The sequence below is a fragment of the Lutjanus erythropterus genome, chromosome 8 (genome assembly GCF_056507025.1).
Source record: "Lutjanus erythropterus isolate fLutEry1 chromosome 8, fLutEry1.hap2, whole genome shotgun sequence".
NCBI lineage: Eukaryota > Metazoa > Chordata > Actinopteri > Lutjaniformes > Lutjanidae > Lutjanus > Lutjanus erythropterus.
Genome location: NC_139324.1, coordinates 28,399,148 through 28,419,176, shown reverse-complemented (window position 1 = coordinate 28,419,176; position 20,029 = coordinate 28,399,148). Strand labels below are relative to the sequence as shown.

The following is a 20,029-nucleotide window of genomic DNA, read 5'->3' as shown; positions in this document are numbered from 1 at the left end:
TTTCTCTCAGACTGCTGGTGTAAACATACAGGACTCAAACAACAGTTAAAAAACACTGTGATTGAAACAACATACTAAGAAAGTAGAAAAAGAAAAGTAAGAATAGTAGAAATGCTGGAAGACAACTAAGAATTTCAATATATATAAGTTAAGCAAAAGCAAAAAAGAAACAAAACAGAAACTGTAAAGATAATAAGGCACAGACGGCGAGATTTGTAATAATATGAACTGCAATTCACATATGTGAACTTTCATATTTGATTTCCAACTCTTCCTGGACTCAGAAGACATTGTTACCTTTTTAATTATCACTATTGACTACAAAATGCAACTAGCTAATTCATGCCGTGGTTGTGATGCTAGCTGTGGACAGGGTTAGCAGCAAAGCTAATTTTGGCCACTTAAAAAACAGTGTTTTTTTATGTACGTTATATTAAGTGTAATTTTGTCATTTCAACTTGTTGTCAGACAGCCTTTTCCAAAGGAAATCTGGTATTATACAAGGCAAATATTGCTCTCTCCTAATCAATCAGACTCCATGGGAGAAGTCAGTTATTTCACCTTACAGACCACAAAGGTTGCTGGTCTACCGCTGCCTTGACCTGTTATTTTATTGTGTGATTTCGGTGTTTTAAGAAAAACAAGAACTAACAGATCGAGGCAGCAGTAGACCAGCAACTCCCGTCTTCTGCAAGGTAAAATGACTGATTTCTCCCATGGAGTCTGGTTAGGTTTGGTTAAGAGCAACATTTGGCTAATGTAATAGCACTATTTCTAAATATACCTTATAACTTATATAGCTTAGCTTACTTAAACTGATATTGATTTTTTTAAGGGGGACCTATTTTTCATGGCTAAAATACCTTTTGTTGCATATTCTGTCCACAGCAGTTCATTGCTTAGCTTCTGTGCTGGTACTCCTCTCTGCTTCTCCAAACTGGGGGCATGTCAACTGGCATCTACTGTAGTTAATACACTGACTATGGATAAGTACCTAATACAACCCCAGATCAAATAATCCAAACTATCCCTTTAATCCCAGTATAACCTACTGAACAAAGAGAGTGTGTGTTCTGTTAGTCTTACCCCCTGCAGGGATCCAACATGATGGCCCTTGGCCTGGACACATGGGCAATAATAGTCCTTTGAGCGCCGTCCACAGACATGGAGCTGATGCTCTGGTTGACATAGTCGCTGTAGTAAATTCTCCTGTTTATCCAGTCATAAGCGATGCCATCAGGAGCGCCTAGATCTGTCCAAAGACAGGGACCGAAACAACATCAGCAATACCACTGGTATTAAACTCTACATCCATTAAAACCTCCAAGAGAAACAAATAAAAGTGAATGTTGTAATTTGAGTGCAAAACCTACCTGAAGCCACCACTACAGGAGGTGACGTGGGGGAGGACAGGCTGATGTAGCTGATCTTGCTGGCTCCTGCACCTGAGCTCTGGGTGAAGTAGATCCTTCTGTCTGTGAGGTCAAAATCCAGCGCCACTGAGGTACGTGGCACGTTGACCACAGGGAAGGGCAATGCATGGTCCTCGGGGTCGAGGCGCAAGCTGCGCACGGTGCTCTCAGTTGTGTAGATGAGATAATCATCCCTTGATACCACACAGCTCTCATTATCTGCTGCAAGATTCCCAAAAGCGCAGCTGCATTTTTTGTTCTGGCCGCCTGTGCCAGACCCAGGGAGGGCAAAGCAGAAGTGGGCACAGCCTCCATTAGCCTCCATGCAGGGGTTGTAGTTGAGCTCCTGGGCAGTGGTGGGCTGGGTACGCTGGTCAAAGATGGTAACGTCCCTCAGCATGTTGACATTGTCTCTAATGACAGCAGGCTGCTCTGTGCTGCCAGGCTCTTTGCCTGCTTGGAACACCTTCTTTAGATTTCTGTCCACCCAAATGATACTATTCTCAAACACTGTGATTCCATAAGGAGTTGGGTAACGACTGCCATATCTGACTATCTCTGTCTCCCCTCCTTGAGGATTGACTCGTGCAATCATATCCAGGGAGTCATCCACCCAGTAGACATATCCAGTCTGCCAGTCAAGAGCGAGACCTCGTGGAGTAATAATCCCTGATGATACTAAAATCGTGCGGTTTGTTCCGTCCAGGAGCGCTCGTTCAATTTTAGGGTTCTGACCATAATCAGCCCAGAACAAGTATCTGTTTCTGGGGTCCACTACAATGTGGCGTGGCATGTCCACCTGGGTCTTCAGCAGCACCCTGCGGAAAGTGGTGTTCAGGCGGAGCACCTCCACATACGTCTCAGTCAGGAAAGCATTGGTGAAATAAAGGTTCCCTGAAGAAAGATTACAGTTTTAAGTGGTTTCATATATTTGTGAGTCATGAGAGCATTATAGGTCACAATTAAAGAAGAAATATTACTAGCTGAAACTATGATGGTGTTATCAATACACATCAGATTTTCTGTTATGCCTTCAGCTATAATAAGGCAATTATAAATGAGCAACACGTGGGACCGATCTCCTGCTGTCTGAGCCACAAAGCTTCTTAATTTTGACTCTAACAGGAAGTTTCCTCTTTGAAGCATGAATCATACTGTAAGTTCACATTAGTCTGGCTCTATTGTGGTTTTCTGCTTTACATCAACAAATTTACAGGTTGTTGCAAAAGTACAGAAGCATATTGCTGCCATGCCAGCTAAAGAAAAACACATCAAGTTATAGCGTGAAAAGTTTGTTATAACAAGATGTTTTTCATGCTGCAACAACACATATTAATTTTATTACAACATACAAAGTTATTGCATTAGAACAATGGGACTTTTCTTGTTATAACAATAAGCTATTTATTGTGTTATGACCTGAAACGTTTCATTTTATTAGGTCTAAATTCATGATTCAATCTGACCTTTGATTTTAATGTCATAATTTGATCAGAATTTTTATTTAAACATTTTTTATTAATGGTCATGTCATTGTTAGATTATCAAGTTTTGAACAGATCATTGGTTTTAATGGTTTTCCATTTACATATGGTTTTCCATTTTCACATTCTTCTTTAAAAAGAGAGTATACTGTACAGTGTCAAGTGTAATATAAAAGGCACACTGTGTCGTCTTTGAAATACAGAACTCATATCCACATTAACTATGCACACTATTCACAGTGTGTGGTTACACAGAACAAATATTTCAATGAATATATTTGTTAGCTGGCACAATAAGCATACCTGCAGCCCAGTCCACAGCAATGCCTCGTATCCCGTTGCGTCCTATTCCAGATGTTACTACACTACGTAATCCGGAGCCATCTGGCTTGATCCGTCTGACCCCATTCTGTGTCGCCACAGTGCTGCTGAAGTCACACCAGTAGATGAAACCAGAGGCCATGTGTACATCAATGTGTAAAGCATTACGACCTGCAGGAGGATAAGCCAGTCATTAGAGGCCATTATGGTTTCTTCAAACAAAATAACCATCAACATTTGACATTCAGTCACTCAGTCAGTCATTAATTCTGTTTATTATTTCACCTTTTTTATTTTTTTTTACTTGAATTTGCTCAACATTTTTACATAAATTGATCATACATTTTTAGAAATAATTATTCCAAAAGGGTTCTTACTGAAGGGTTGAGGTTCTAAACAACCTTTTTCGGAAGACAGGGATCATTAAGGGTTCTTTGTAATCCTAGGGGTTCCATTAAGAACCTTTTTCAACCTAAGAACCCCTTTTGGAAAAAAGAATTCTTGAAGGATTGTTGAAAGTTATTTTCTCAATTTAAACGATTGTAACATGGATCATTGAAATGATGGACCACAATATACAATCTAGCTAACAAGAAGGTTACAGGTGAAATCATTCTAAAATATATTTTTAGACCCTCTTGGGTGGGTTCTACATGAAACACCTGGAATATAAACGGATTGTTGGTAGAACTCCATGGTTGGGTTCTAGACAAAACCTTTGGAATATAAAAGGGTTCTCAGTAGAAAACCCTGGGTGTGTTCTCAGTAGTGCATCCTGCGTGGGTTCTTGTTAGCACACTTTTTTGTTGTGGATGTAATCCCCAGAGAAAGCTCTGGGAGGAACAATTTCCCCATAGAAGGGTTCTCTGTAGAACCTCTCCTAGGGGGTTGTGGGTGGAACCTTTCACAAATGCTTCTTGGTGCAACCCTTAAGAAGAACCCTGTAAAAGGGTTCCAGGTGAAATCTTTATAAGGTTTTACCAGGAACCAAAATGGTTGTACTATGGGAATAAGCTGAGGAACCCTATGTTGTTCTAGTTAGTACTTATATTTCTGATAGTGTATGCAACATATAGTTGTAGTAACAAATGAGAATGACTGACCTCTCCCAGCCACAGGCACCATGGCCTCAGAGTGGTCTGCCCCCTCCAAACTGAAGCCTTTGATAGAAGACAGAGTGGAGATGACGACGTAGGACTGGTAGGGAGCGCAGGTCCTGTTGTCAGCGTTAAGTTTAAAACCTGTGGCACACGCACAGGTAAACAGACCCTGCGGCCGAGGCAGGCAGAGCTGCTCACACACGCCCATATTGTTGGTGCAGCCGTTGGATGTACCTGCAGAGGCTGGTTTGCAGAGAGAATACAGTGTGACGAAGACAGGAAGAAGCAAGAACAAGCCAAAACCAGACAGCGCTGCACGATGCTGATGATGAAGATCTCTCCTTGTGTTACTCACTCTCTCGATAATGCACTTTCAGAACTCTGAGTCCAGAGACGTTGTCTCGCAGCACGACCTTGTTGGCACCCGTGGACTTGTCCACACGCTCTATAACCTCAAAGTTGCGGTCAGTGAAATAGAGGTAGTTGTCATAGACGGCCACACCCCAGGGGTGAGACAGGCCGGTCACTATGGTGATGCGGTTACTCCCATCTGGGTCACCACGCTCAATCTGTGGAGAGTCACATGCCAGACAGACAGTCAAATGTGGTTGATTTGGTAAAATGAACAAGACTAATATCATGCATATTACATTCAATATTATGTGACATTTTATTATTTTTCAATTTCATTGCCAATATTACTTTCAACATCATTGCCAATACTAGTGTAAATACTATTTTTCTTTATTTTTAGTTTACTTTTTAGTTTACTTTTAGAATTTATCTTACCTTCATTATTCCGTTAGACACTATTTTTTGCATTTACTCTTTATACAATTTATATATATTACCCTATTGCTTTTATTCTTATTCTTATCTATTTCAAGTTCGCCTTCAGTAGTCTTTATTGGCATGACATTTACATGTTGCCAAAACACAATAAAAATTTTAAAGACAGTTAAAGAATGAAATTAACAATAAAAATGTAAATAGCAACAGATATAAAAATCAAAAGGATAATGAAATAAACAAAATTAAATCTATAATATTTAAGTAATATATGTAATAAAACTGTTATTCAATCAAAAAAAGTTATTAGTAAAATTTACATGTGATTTTAGGGATACCCATTGTAATACCAATAACTTATCTTATCTTCATCATTAAGTTAAAAGTTATATTACATTTGTCAGAACCTTATAGAATGAAAAAATGGTGACCCTTGAGACATGAAGAGAGGTCAAGACCCACCATGCCAGTACTCGTGACAGCCCAGTACAGCTTGTTCTCTCGGATGTCCACAGCGAGGAACTCGATGTGATCGAGGTTGTTGGTGAATAAGGTGACAGGGTTTAAGCCATCCATGTCTGCAGATGCCACCTTGGCAGGGATGCCGCTCTCTGTCCCCTGGTCTGTCCAGTACAGTTTCCTTGGAAGACATTCAAGAATAAAGTTTAGTGTTTCTGTCTCAGACATTTACAGTGTACAGTCTCCGTGCTTATTACTTTAAACGGTCTTAACTAAAAACTAAAACTAGATGTGAAAAAACACATTTGTTAAAGAAGCAATATGTAACAATTGTATATCCAAAAATGAACACTACAGTCCAAATAATGAGTTGGAGCCATTGACTGTTTATAGGTTGAAATCCTATTTATTATTCGATCTATAGTTGAGGCGAGTTGTTTCCTTCCACCCTTTCCACCAAAAACTCAAGGCTTACACTGGAGGTTGATGAGCTGTTCATACCTGTCAATTGTCTGTCAATGTAAAGGTAAGCCTGTTATCCTGAAAACAAAAGCAAAATATATACTCTGCAAAATACACACTCTGGCGTTGGAGTTAAGTGACTGCCTGTCTTTCTGCCTGCCAGACTCCATTAACATTTTGCTCAAGTTAACCATTATAAACATCTGATCCTTATAAAATATTAACTAATTAATTAATTTTAACTCTAATTAACACAAAAAAGGCAAAAAATAGACGTTATGGGCCGGAATAAAACTTTCAGAGGACACCGTGGCTATAGTGTCCTTAATCTCAAACGACATATCATAGTCATTTTATGATTTATTACAGTAAATATATAACACATTGTGTACTTAAATCAAACTAAAATCCCCTCCATTGACAAACACCCCCATGTTTGAATTTAAAACACTAAAAACTAACTGTAACTAACCTGAATTGAAAAACTAATTAAAATTACAAAACTATAATAACTCTGAGCCTTAGGTACATTTTATAGCCAAACAGTCTAGATACAAATTGTCACTGCTGAGTGAAAATTTCCAAGATACAAACTTTTCAGAAACTCACATCATATCACCTTGCATTTTGTTAATAAAAACACACATTCTGAACTCATTTACCAGGTTTTAACATGTTTCCATAAAGTCTGAAGTAGTCATATGACCAAAAATCTGAGTTTTCATATTAGAGTGAGAAGGGATGGCTTGGATTGATTCTTGATTCTACTCTATTGTCTATTGCTGGGGTTTGAGTGTGCAGTGTGGTATTCAGTAACACTGGTTGAGTTCTCTCTAGAGGCAGAGCAGATGGCGATGAGGAGGCTGTTGGAGCTCAGTAGCTGTGGGGATGAGTGGCTGTGCCAGGACTGTGTTAAATGGGGCTTACCCACGTGCTGGGTCCACTGCGATGCCAACAGGACTGCCCGCGCCAGTTGGAGAGCCGTTATTTGTGATTAGAGTTTTTCTGTACTGTACCTCCCCTCTCAACTTCAAAACCTGGCCACAAACACAGCACAAACACAACAGGTGCAGTTATTGTACTGTGTAGCTGTGTTGTGACACACTTATTCACATTTTTTCCTGTTTTCTTACAACAAGTACAATAAAACATATTCATTAGTTAAAGTAGTAAAGTAATCATGAAAAAAATGACAAAGTATTTTTTGTCTTACCTCAATAGACTGTGTAGCTGGATTGGTGTAGTACAGGTTCTCTGTTATCCAATCCAAAGCCAGGCCAACAGGGGAGCCAAGGATGGCTGCTGGGGCAAACTCTGTCCTGTTAGTACCATCTGACTTCACCCTGTGGATCTCACCCTGGTGGACAAAGGAAGACTGACTCATCTCAACCACTGCTGAATGAGGATGTGTGGAGTGAATCTTGTGTTATCTTTTCCCGTCATGTTGGAGTTTTTATTGTGTGTTTTTTACTGGAAACCCTAATCTCACTGTTGTACTTGAAGGACAACTAAGCTCCATTTTCAAACACTTGTGCTGCCTCGGCTTGGCTGGACTTGACTTAGCTTTATTTGGTGCGTCAGCCCAGCACAACAGGGATTTGCATCTCCATTACAACAGGGCTACCTGCTAGAAAGTATGTCTTTTATCTGATGTCATGCTTGCTTTGGGTCAAGCATAACACAAAGAGACTTTTAAAAACCTCTTTCTCTTTGCTCTCCTGCACAGATGTGAGTTGAGTAGCTGATGCGTGTTTGAGAGGGAGAAGGATGACCAGTCACCAGTCTGCATAGCTTGGTGCATTATAACCAGTACTGGAAAAGCAAATCAAGGCAACTTGATTTCACTTGGCACGGCCAGAAAGGACATTCGAAAAGCCCATAATTTCTGATCTGTGCAATGTACAGTTACAGTACATGTCAAATAGGGATGTCACAATTACAATAATTATTCAAAAATCAATCTAATTGAGCTTTTAATTTCAAAAATAGAATCAAAAGGCAGAATTCTGCAAAGTGCAGAAGTGCAAACACAGCGTAGCTTACCGGCAGCTATATCAGACATGATAACATATAGACTATCTTTATAAAGAAGAATGTAAATGACAGTTACCAGGGCATAAAACCAAGGATCTGTTTATCATTACAACTCAAGTCTTGATAGTCTTGATTTGAAAACATAAAGCTCAATTGAATTGTGACCTTAAAATCAAAACTCATATTGAATCGTGGATTTGGAGAATTGTGACACCCGTAATGTCAAGTACGTCTGTTGTATATCTGTTAGCACTGCATCTCTGCACAACATTACTGTAATGGGGAACTGGAAATAGTGTCTTTGGACAGTAACTTACCGGGTGTTCCACCCAGTAGATGGTCTGTTCATTGTCATCAAAGTCAACATCATATCCATTCTGAAGCCCAGCAACAGGGACCATAGCATCGTTACTCTTGTCATCTGGATTCAAGGAAATGCCATAGATGATGCTGTCTCTCACAACCACCAGGAAAGGATCCTCAACTAGAAAAATGCAAAAACCGTCAAAAGGTATGTTTAAAAAAAAAGAAAGGGTGAGAACAAAGATAAAAAGATGTGTGTATGTCAAAGGGGTAAACTTATGGGGCAGCTGTGATAAGCAGTTAGGAAAGTGTAGTTCACCTTGCAAGTTTAAATACATTTAGATTTAAGAGATATGAACAGTATTGTGTCTGAAACATCTGGAACCTTGTTTCAAGCTATGTTTTGTTTTTAGAACTTTTGTTTTTGCGTCTGTTTTGTGTTTTGTTTTGTTATTGTATGGCCTCAACCTAATGGTGAAAACATTACCAATTCGAACATGGAAAGGGTAGGTAGGTATACACCGAATCTTCAGACTAAAGCAGACAAATATCTAATGAGAATATTACTTACTGGAGGGAAAAAAGCTGTGATGAGGAAGTGGTTAAAACCAGATGCTCCAACATTAGAAGACTGGTTAAAAATGATTTATGAAATCTACACAATGGAGAGACTAACCATTTCTATAAAAATGCAGCTGGAAAAATTTAGGAGAATGTGGTCAAAATGGATTGTGTACATCATTTCACAGAGACCTGACATGCTTTAAAAGAAATGTGAATTTGTTAAAAAGACCAAAATAAAATTCTGACTACTACTACTAAATACTTAATATCATTATTATTATTAATTAATAATTTTAATTAATAATTTTTCTCAAAATTGTGACTGTGATTACTGAAAAAGTTACAAAACTAATTCTGAACCAGAGGAGGCAAAGCCTGTTTCCTGGATGTGGCTTAAGCTCATGGTAATCCAAAACCAAAAGTTGCTGTCAGTGTACCTGTTGCAAAATAGGGATCCTGAGCTAACAGGTCTTTATCTATAAAGAGGATTGACTGGTGAAAGTTGTTTCCACTATCTGATTTGCTTTGTCATCAGAGATTAGAATCGATGAATGGTTGTGGGGCATTTTCATTCTTGGATAATCATTGGCCTCAGGGGGAGACTGTGTTCTGCTTGGTTTGAATGGGCTGAAACCTGAGACGAGTTAAGCTGCTGACCTAAGGGGGACTCCTTGGACTTTGAATTAAAGGTCCCTTGTCCTCTTAAGACCTTGAAAGACACGCTTATATGATTCTTAATATTTATGACTGGAACTGCAGTTTACAAGAGAATATAAATGGGGGACTGTTGACAAGCACCTGGATCGATCTAAAATACGAGTTCAGTGCTTTCAAAGATTTATCCTCTTACCAGCATTGACATGTCTGCAAATAAACCACCAGTAAGCCATCATTTCACTAATAGCAGGTTTACTCTTTGTTCTAAGATGAATACCTTATGAGTACATCAACTTATCAGCTGCATCTGACCTGACTTCCTTTTTCATCAAACTGAGTGATGAGTGTTTTCTTCCATTTGGCAGGATGCATACCTCTGGTGCAGGTGATTTGGTCTGCTGCCAGTGTCCAGCCTGAGGGGCAGGCGCACGAGTAGTACCTCGGTCCCACAGCAGAAAGCAGGCAGATATGAGTACAGGGACTCCTCAGGCAGTGGTTTTCACCTAAAAATTGTCAACCCACACATGCATACACAAACACACATACATACCAGTACAGAGTCAACAGAGTAATCCTTACAGGTTCTTTGAAAGATATAGTTCAGATTATTTAAAGTGGGGTTGTATAAGGTATTTATTGATACAGTAGATGCTGGTTGGAACACCCCCAGTTTGGAGAAGCTGAAAGGGACACTAGCATGAGTAATGTTCTACTGTGGACAGGTCAGCACCAAAATGCACTTTAGCCACTTAAAAAAGGTCCATCTAATAAATCCATATCAGTTTAAGTGTACGCTATATTCAGAATATTTTCACAGCCTTACTTTGCCATCAGACAGCCTTTTACACCAAGAAACTGCCATTATGTGAGCCACATATCACTCTCTCCAAACCAAGCAAACTCCATCTGAGAAATCTGTAATTTTACCTCACAGAATACGAGAATTGCTGATTGATTGCTGCCTTGATCTCTTTTTGGCATTTTAAAAGGAAAATTCATATTCACTTAAGTCACACAATGACACAAACTAACTAACAGATAGAGGTAGCCATAAATAAACTGGCAACTCTCGTGTTCTGCAAGGTAAAAAAAACATGGAGTATGGCTGGTTTAGAAACAGCAAGCAAGGTAAAGCTGTGAAAATATTCTAAATACAGTATACACTAAAACCGATACTGATTTTTTTTAGGTGGACCTTTCTTAAGTGGCTAAAATACCTTTTGTTGGTGACCCTGTCCACAGCAGTACATTGCTTCATTTCTGTGCCAATATCTCTCTCTGCTTCTCCAAACTGGGCCATGCTGACCACGACCTACTGTAGGTAATAGACTGGCTATCACCAAGTACCTTATATAACCCCACATTAAATAATGTGAATTATCCCTTTAAATGTGTTTACAAAAACGATGCACCCTCTGTAACAGAGATTTGTGTATGTAGATTATTTTGCCATACCTGCCGGCTGCCTGGCTGGGTGTACTGCCACCAGACCCATGGGCTGAGGGAGGTTGAACAGCATCACTGTCTGGTTCTCCCCATGCCACTTATGGGCTCGCATCACACGGTTGATGTATCTGTCGGTCCAATACACAAAATCCTCAAAAATGGTAATTGCGTGGGGATGTTGCAGTACCTTTTCATAGAGAGTAGCAAAAGAAAAAAAGTGTGTCTTACACATATTATTCAAAAGGAAACAGAATGTGCTCACTTAGATTAATAACATACTTAAAATCTCTATAAAGTCGTCCTTCTCATGCACTCACCAGGTCACTGGCCAGAACTTGTTTCCTGTTGTTGCCGTTATAGTCGCAGTAGTCAATGAAATCCAAGTAGGCGTCAGCAAAGTACAACAAATTGTTTGGATAGTCTATGGTTAGACCATTAGGCCAGTACAGCTTGTTGTTTATGATAACAGTCCTCAATTTCCCATCCATGCTGGCCCGCTCAATGCGGGGGTTCCTCCCCCAGTCGGTCCAGAACATCAGGTGAGCACTGCAAGACAAATGCCTGTCTTTTAACACCAACAGACCTTTTTTACGGCAGCCATATTGATATGAAATAGTAGGGTAAACGGGAGTCAAACTAATTAAGGTCCATTTAGTATGAGAGCCAACCTGCACAATAGCAGCACCCTGATTCTGTTCAACTTGAATGGAATGGGACCTTAACTACTATCACTGTTAACACCTGTGTTTACCTTACTGTTTCATGTCAGAATGACTGCTGGGATAAAGGTCTACTGCTTTAATCATGAAAAGCAGAGACCATTTCATGCCACACATATTTAAAACAAACTTGTTTCTCTGTACTTCACTGACCTCTCCCTTGGATCCAGCACCAGGCCACGGGGATTGGTGACATTTTCACTGACTAATACAGTGCGGTGGGTGCCATCCAGTTTTGACACTTCAATGGTCTCCAAGACATAGTCAGTCCAGTACAGGTTCCTGCCCACCCAGTCCACAGCAAGACTCTCTGTTACAGTCACTCCACTGTCAAATATCTGTCCAAAAGATACTCATTCATAGTTAAATATGTCCATCAGTGAAAATGATACTACATGCAAATGTGGGAACGGTATAAAAAAGTTGATTAAACTCATAATTTCAAGGCAACTGTCTTCACTAAATTTTTGAGTTTTGAATCAAACTTAAATTCTTAAAGGGACGGTTCACGCCAAAATAAAAAAAAAACAAACATTTTTTTTTCTAGTAGAAGAAAATAAATTCTACTGCAGAAAGGAAATAGTTCCTACATGAAACAAGTAACTGTGTATACTTTGGCACCACAAGCCAAGTGCCATCTAATTCCATTACACTGGCTAGACGGCAGACATCTCTACAGCCAATATCTCCAAAATTTATACTAAAGCTATATAGATGAATGAATAGCACTGTATGTAAGATGAAAAATAAGTATTTTTCATTTGGGGATGAACTGTCCCTTTAAGTTTTGAAATAAACTAAAAAAAAGTTTTCCAGCTATCTGTCTTATTTAAAGAAATACTTAAATCTTTGTGTTTTATAAACAAAATAAAATGTATTTCAAACACTGTTGAGTAAAATCATTAACTTGAAAGTGAATGATGGTTAATAATTGAATATTTTCAATTGCAACCATTTAATTTTCACATATCCAAATAATGACAAACCAGGTTTACAGTATATTGTTAACAGTTTTTGAAATACAGAATTATTTTGGGTCCCTAAAACTAAAAGATTATCTAAAGAAGAAAATTAAATTATTTCAACAAAACATTAAAAGTTGTGAAAACTTGCTTCAGTTTATTTCAAACAAAAACTTTTCATACAATATGTCTGTGGTGACATAAAGGAGCAACTCACCACTGTTCTGTCACTGCCGTTTTTGTTAGCACTCCAGATTCTGTCCTGGCTTGTGTCGGACCAGTACACACGGTCGGTGACCGAGTCAAAATCCAGTGCCACAATGTTGCGTCCATCTCGAACCAGCGAGCGGACCACGTTGGGCTGAGTGGTTATGTCATCTTGCACAATCTGATTTCGGCTGGCCACAAGCAAGAAAGCCTGTCGGGAATCTGTAAACAGATATCAAATCTCTGTTACCTGTTTTTCATGTCCATTCTCACTCTAATAAGCGCACTTATCAGCTTTTGCATGTCTACTAAAACTCTACGACAGGACTGTTCAATAGACCCTACTCGAATGGCAATCCTTGGGGAATGCACTTTTGTCCAAATAATGACCTATTGTATTGCAAAGCCTTTCAGCGGGTTATCTGTGTGGAAGAGGAGCTCATGTCAGGCACGCTCCCTATAAACAGCCCTTTGTTGGTGATTATGTCCTAATTACACCAGTGATGGCCAGTGAGTGACATATATGTTATTTGTCTTATCTTAAGAAATCAGAGCAGCAAGGAGAGACAGGGGTAAAGAAAGACAGAGTGTCAGTCTTGCAGTCTAGCTCCCCCTTTATCATAGCTCTTTCCAGCTAGCAGAGTGGAGAAAATGGAGATATGTGCTGTATAACAAAATTACTGTAGAACTGATAACTGGACTATTTCTGTTGCTGTATTATGAAATCATAGGTTGTTATTTACAACTACCAGGGAAGCCATATATTCCATGCACAGAAGGTTTAGGTCATATCCCTCCTCACCTGAGGCCTTGCAGGTGCGCTGGTCTGCTTCAAGAGCGTAACCTTCCTGGCAGTGACAGCGGAAAGAGCCTCTCTCATTAAAGCAGTGTTGGCTACATAGTCCCGGGGGATTACACTCATCCACATCCTCACAGGTTTTGGAGTCATTGCTCAGTTGATAACCCACAGGACACGTGCACTGAGCCCCAAATGGCCCTTGGATACAACCATGGGTGCAGCCCGCATTGTTGTCAGAGCAGCTCTCCTGATCTGAGTTGAAAGCAGGTAAAAGCACAATTTAGAACCCCAAAATGCAATTTAAACCAATGAAATGATAAATTATACAACACAAATACAAAATCTACCATTTTTTGCAATTAATATTCATCCACTAATGACAATTAATGAACAGAGCACTAACTACTTCAGTAAGTGTCTTTAGAAGTACTACTGAGCCAGAACTATTTTATCAGTATATATTCATTATATCCACACTCTACAAACAACACAATTTTCTTGGCTCATGTTTTGAAACAACTCTATAAGTATCAAAATAGTTCATAAAGATAATGTGTTCGTTGAGGATGAATCAAAACTACTTTCAGCATTTCTACCAATGATTGAGAGTTTGGTCCTACCTGGCAAAGGCTCATCTGAAAGTAGTGAGAAAGGCAAGAAAGGAAAATCACAGATCATTTTCAGGTTAATACAGGTCAAATCACACACATGCATGATTTTAACACAAAAATCCAAAGACAAACAGATCAACATTAACACAAAATTTCTTTGAAATTAAGTCCCTGCTGTTTATAGAACACAAGCATTAGGAGAATGTCAAATACAATCAAATCAGGCCAGTGTTTGATCTCGTTTGTCATGTGATATTAAAATTAATTTAATTGAATTTGAGAAGGCCAACAAACTTAGAAATGTAATAAAATAATTAAGTCTTTTTGATAGACCAACAACATGTTCCAGGCTGACTAAGGCTACATTCAGACAAAATCAGGCATTGCAGCGACGATGCCACTCATTTCATTTGAATGGGGGCAGTCTGTTTAGGCTGTAGCAGTGGGGTCCACAAGCAATACTGAAAAAAATAAAGCCACGTTGAAAGTCAGCTTATGCAGAAATGCAACCCGATGTCATACTGCAGTGGCCAATCACGCAAGCTAGTGATCAGACTGCTCCACAGTCAGCCTGAAATATCACTGAAATTGGGTGCTATCCAGGTGGAGTTCATGGACCAAACGATAATAATCTCCCAGTGTTGCCCTCACTTGGTTTATTTCATGTAACCAGCTTCAACATCTGGGTATGGCTTGTGGTTTATGTTGCAAAATAGTGATAGCAAGATGCTTCCTTTGTTTTGTATCCATTTGTTTGAGATAGTGAGAGAAAGAGCGCCCAGCTGTGGTCTTGCAAGACAGAGACTGAGCGAGGAGATGGACCACTGGTAGTGAGAAAGCTGGTGAATCAGAGAAATTAAGTGTTATTTCCTGACTGTTTCACAGCAGTTATGTTCTAAGAACAAATAAACACTCCCAGCACTGCCACACAACCCTCTGGCTAATTGCCGCAATGCCTGACTATGTCTGAACACAGCCTAAGAAAGCAGAGTTCAGACTTACTGCAGAGAGGAGACTCGTCAGCGCCATTGGGGCAGTCGGGAGTGTTGTCGCACACCGTAGTGAGGTTGATGCACACACTGTGGCCAGGGCACTGCCACTGCCAGCTGGGACATCGGAAAGGCGGTGTGGGACAGTCTCTTTCATCGCTCATGTCTCTGCAGTCATTGTCCCCGTCACAAATCCAGCTGCGTAGCACACAGTTCCCATTGTCACAGCGGAAGAGTGAGGAGGGACAGGTGCGAGGAGGGCAGGCGTGGTGTTCGTCACTGCCATCCTCACAGTCTGGATGACCATCACACTCCCAGGTAGAGGGGACGCAGCTCCCATCTGACTGACACTGGAATTCAGTCTCATGGTGGCACATCCCTGGGGGCCTAGTAGCTACGATATATTTAAAAAAAACACCACAAACAGCATGTTAGCACTGTCCAAAATAAGATAAAATGCATAATTTTTGCATGACTATGTAATACCTTAGTATTTAAATACTTACGACAGGCTTGCTCATCTGAGCGATCGCTGCAGTCAAAGACTCCATCACAGCGGTAGTAGGAGTTGACACACTGGTGACCACTGGCACATTTGAACTCATTCACAGTGCAGTTGTAGACTGAAAAAATCCAGTTGAGTATGTTAAACCTGATCTTCAATATTTCTGCAGTTTTGTATGCATGCTGACCTCAGTTGTTGTGCAACGCAGGTAATGAGATCAATAAAATAAGAGGCTTAGGAAATGCTTGTTGAATTTTACACAGCATTCAATTGACCTCTCCAACTTAAGCTGTAACAAAACAGGGCATTGCTAAATGTATGAATGAATTAATGAATGAATGACTGGACAAGTGAATGAAAGGGGAAATAAAGCTTAGAATTCACAATATCTAAAAGGGAGAGACTGAGCTGAAAAGAGGTTACAATTACATAATAGGAAAGTCTATATAGTCATGAAATCTGATGCAAATAGAGCTGATCAGAAACTAATTTTATTAGTTTTAAAAATAAAATATAAATACAAGCAGAGTGAAATTAAATAGTTTGCAGCAAATATACACTTCAGTAAAAACAGCTTAAGTGAGTTATATATATAAGCCGATAATGATTAGAGAGAGAATTATAATCTATAAAGGTACTTACTGCATCCCTGCTCGTCCGCACCATCCACACAGTCCCTGTCCCCATCGCAGACATAGTTGGGGTCTATGCAACGGTGGTCTGGACACTGAAATTGTCCTGGATGGCATGTGCTTCCCAGATCTGCAAAGAAAATTGTTAAACAGCATTATGCACATTGTCTGACCCTGAATAAACTTACAGACATTAAATGTTTCATTTGACAACCTTTTTCAATATTTTCTTTAATGTGTTCTTTCTCTACCATGTTTGCATGTAGTTTGCTTCCTTAAAAATATGTTCTGCCACTGTAATGACTCTGGGCTACTTGCTCTGTCTATGCCTATTTTGTGTTTAAAATTAACAAAACATGTCTTACAGCAAATCCAAGTCATTTGAAGTTGATAGACTCTATAGAGATACTCACGACAGTCAGCTTCATCTGAACCGTCCCCACAGTCGTTATCAGTGTCACAAAGCCAGGTATATGGGATGCAGCGCCGGTGATTGGAACAGGTAAACTGATTGGCAGGGCATGTTCCAGGTACCTGCGTAGGGCAGTTGTACTCATCGCTGTTATCAAAACAGTCATTGTGCCCGTCACAGCGCCATCCTATAGGCACACATCGCTTATTGGCACAGGTGAATGCAGAGGGGGAGCAGGTGGTGTCTGAAAAAAAGAGATGATGATCTTGATTAAATGTCACAATGTTAAACTGAATTTAACAGGGGCAGGAAACTGTTTTCACTCTGGTCACGCTGGGCCAGTCAAATAAACTGAACTGACAAAAAAAGCATTACTGTTAATTCCACAGTTGACTTCGTCACTGTTGTCATGGCAGTCGTCAACACCATCGCATCTGTAGCTGTTTGGGACACATTTGCCGTTGCCACAGGAGAAGGAGTTGGCTCCACACTGCAGTGTGGGGGGCTCATTGGAAGGGTCCTCCACACACGTCTGCTGGTTGGGCAACAGCTTCATGCCATACGGACAGCCACACACCCTTTGTGAGTCTGGGGCTGGGAAGCAGAAGTGGCTGCAGTCTCCGTTCGGATTTGTCTGTCTGTTGCAGAGGTTGGAACCTGAGAAGGAGAGTGGAGTTTAATTACCAGGAATATGACTGACAAGTACGAGCCTCAGCCACGCATGAATAATGGAGTGAGAAGAGCAGTGAATAAAGCTACTGACCAATCTGAGAGTTGGAGTTGAAAGACTTGACATGCATGATGTGGCTGATTCCTCTTCTGATAATGACCATCTCCCCACCATCAGTCTTGCGCACACGCACAATGCCACCCAGGCGCCAGTCAGTAAAATATGCATAGCCTTCATGGAAGAGGAGCAACAGAGCATAACCTCAGTTACTTTATCTTTCATCACCCCCTGGCATCAATAATGGCTCTTTTGACATAGTTGTCATTAAAGCAGGAATGATAAACCAGTTCAAGTCAATGACTAAGAGATGAACTTCCTCTTTACAGTAATTAGTTAAAATACATGGTCCTATACCAGAACTTTTTAGGGAACTTAATGTTTTTGCTATTACCTTCAAAAATGGTGAGACCAAATGGATGGGAGATCTGGGTTATACGATCCAAAGAAATCCTGTTCTGACCATCAAAACTGCTGTGTTCAATTTTGTCAAAGTAGGCATCTACCCAATACAGACGCATTGAGCTGAGTGGAGATCAAAGCAGAGAGCAACAGTTTGAAATAGGTCAAAGACACTGTCGGGGTAAAACAATGAAAATGTGTGTCGTGGTGGCTGCATCTGCACAGACCCTGCCCTCAGCCTGTATTGCGTTATTTTATCATCTTTTGCTGTGCTTCTGGACTTCAGCCTGGCAGCAGTGTGTAGCCACCAGCCAAAACAGGTTCTGAACTTTATAAAATATATCAATAAACAGTAACATCGCATTCTCCTCCTCTTTCCTCTGCTGTCTGTGTGTGAGAGCTGTGAAAAGAGTTTTACACACATACACACACAGAAGCAGCTGACAGCTGTACTCAGCATTGTATGAAGGTGTGGGCATGTTTATTTGTGCTTTAGAACATAACTGCTGTGAAACAATCAGAAAATAATGTTTTCTTTCCTCTACTGTCTGAGAGCTGCAGAAAGAGTCTTACACACATACACACACAGGCAGAGCAGACTGAGGATTGCTTTGACTATATTAGCACAAAATCCAGCATCATATAAATGTGTGGGTGTGTTCATTTGTACTTTAGAACCTCCAGGGCTCACCTCCAGTCAATAGCTAGGCCATTTGGCCAGCCAAGAGTCGTGTTTACAATAGAAAGGGCATGTGACCCGTCACCCCAAGCCCTCATAATCTTCGCTGGCCGGTACCAGTCAGTCCAAAAAATATACCTGAGGAAGTAAAATAAACAACAAGCATCATTGTCCACATGTCCACAGATATGCCTACTTTGAATACTTTGAAACAACTACTGTACATGACTGACAAAACCTTTTTTATTTTGATTTTATTTTGGATACTTCCACATTATGGAGCTTTTCTGTTTAAGCCAACTTCTTAGTGTTTGCTACAATACTGCCCTTCAGGCTGAACTAATCTCAGCTGTTGGACACAAAGGCCTTATGACTTTGAGGCTATTTGAAATAAAAGCTTGTTCATAAATAAGGATTCATTTTATCAGGTGGGGGCTTAATTTGAGGACAATGCTGAGTGGGTGAGCACATCTTAAGGTGTGTTACCAGGCATATGTGGTTGCTTTTGTGGAAACGTCCCTATCCTTGAAAGCATACAAAGCTACAAATCCCATCCTTATCATTGATTTACCCAATGAGAGGATGCACCACGATGGCCCTTGGGTTGTTGAGGTTTTGTATGATGGCTCTCCTGGACTTATCAGCCAGCTTCATGACAGATATGCTTCTGTATCGCGGGTCGGTCCAGTAGAGGTTTTTTGAAATCCAGTCGTAAGCCAGGTCCTCCACTCCATCCACTCTGTTGGCTGCCAGTACCTCCCTGCCTGTGCAGATCAAAGCAGTCAGACCACCGTTTTACACAGAGATGAAAGAGGAACACATTTAAATAAATAGGCTGTCAGCTTGCATTTTCCCCATGTGGACCGGACAGAAAAAGCTAGAGCAGCTCCAAAAACAACATCACTGATCAGAGCAGCGGTGTTTCTTTCTTTGTGTGGTGTGTGACTGCTCGTGGATTATCACATTAGTAACGACTTTCCACAGCTTCGGTGATAGTTTTGAGACTAAATAACACTGCTTGGTAAAACAGTCTTGATTAGTCTGTCCTACTCAATCATTAGCAGTTCATTAGTTGAGTTGTAAGTTGATTATATGATCCATATTCCACTGTCCATACTCCTGTCCTCTCCCTCCCCCATAGTACCAGTCGGCCCCATCAGGCACTCCCTTAACTCCCTGTCTAAGCCTGGCCGAATCACATGGTAGAGCTCTCTGCTAGGAAAGAAATTACCCAAGGATGTAAGCACAGAGAAAACACTGAAAAGATATTAGCTGCTGATAGTTTTTCATACTCCATACCATATCTTTCTTTGTATTATTATGCCTTTGTTATTCTTTGAACGTGTACAGCAAT

General features: G+C 40.3%; 1 protein-coding gene across 2 annotated transcripts in view; it reads right to left on the bottom strand.

Moving 5' to 3' along the window:
- lrp2a (low density lipoprotein receptor-related protein 2a) overlaps positions 1-20,029 on the bottom strand; it is a 68,932-nt gene that overhangs the window by 31,023 nt on the left and 17,880 nt on the right. For both annotated transcript variants that reach the window (XM_084725185.1, XM_084725186.1), the window contains exons 17-41: positions 19,247-19,439; positions 18,688-18,813; positions 17,989-18,119; positions 17,631-17,768; positions 17,243-17,524; positions 16,869-17,111; positions 16,466-16,585; positions 15,825-15,941; positions 15,332-15,712; positions 14,339-14,353; positions 13,722-13,970; positions 12,930-13,141; positions 11,904-12,088; positions 11,349-11,577; positions 11,041-11,218; positions 9,960-10,088; positions 8,379-8,545; positions 7,241-7,384; positions 6,955-7,064; positions 5,569-5,746; positions 4,673-4,886; positions 4,321-4,560; positions 3,200-3,388; positions 1,374-2,306; positions 1,087-1,252 (exon numbers count right to left, since the gene is read on the bottom strand). In XM_084725185.1, the coding sequence (XP_084581311.1) occupies positions 1,087-1,252; positions 1,374-2,306; positions 3,200-3,388; positions 4,321-4,560; positions 4,673-4,886; positions 5,569-5,746; positions 6,955-7,064; positions 7,241-7,384; positions 8,379-8,545; positions 9,960-10,088; positions 11,041-11,218; positions 11,349-11,577; positions 11,904-12,088; positions 12,930-13,141; positions 13,722-13,970; positions 14,339-14,353; positions 15,332-15,712; positions 15,825-15,941; positions 16,466-16,585; positions 16,869-17,111; positions 17,243-17,524; positions 17,631-17,768; positions 17,989-18,119; positions 18,688-18,813; positions 19,247-19,439 (5,269 nt within the window). The remainder of the gene's footprint in view (positions 1-1,086; positions 1,253-1,373; positions 2,307-3,199; positions 3,389-4,320; positions 4,561-4,672; positions 4,887-5,568; positions 5,747-6,954; positions 7,065-7,240; positions 7,385-8,378; positions 8,546-9,959; positions 10,089-11,040; positions 11,219-11,348; positions 11,578-11,903; positions 12,089-12,929; positions 13,142-13,721; positions 13,971-14,338; positions 14,354-15,331; positions 15,713-15,824; positions 15,942-16,465; positions 16,586-16,868; positions 17,112-17,242; positions 17,525-17,630; positions 17,769-17,988; positions 18,120-18,687; positions 18,814-19,246; positions 19,440-20,029) is intronic.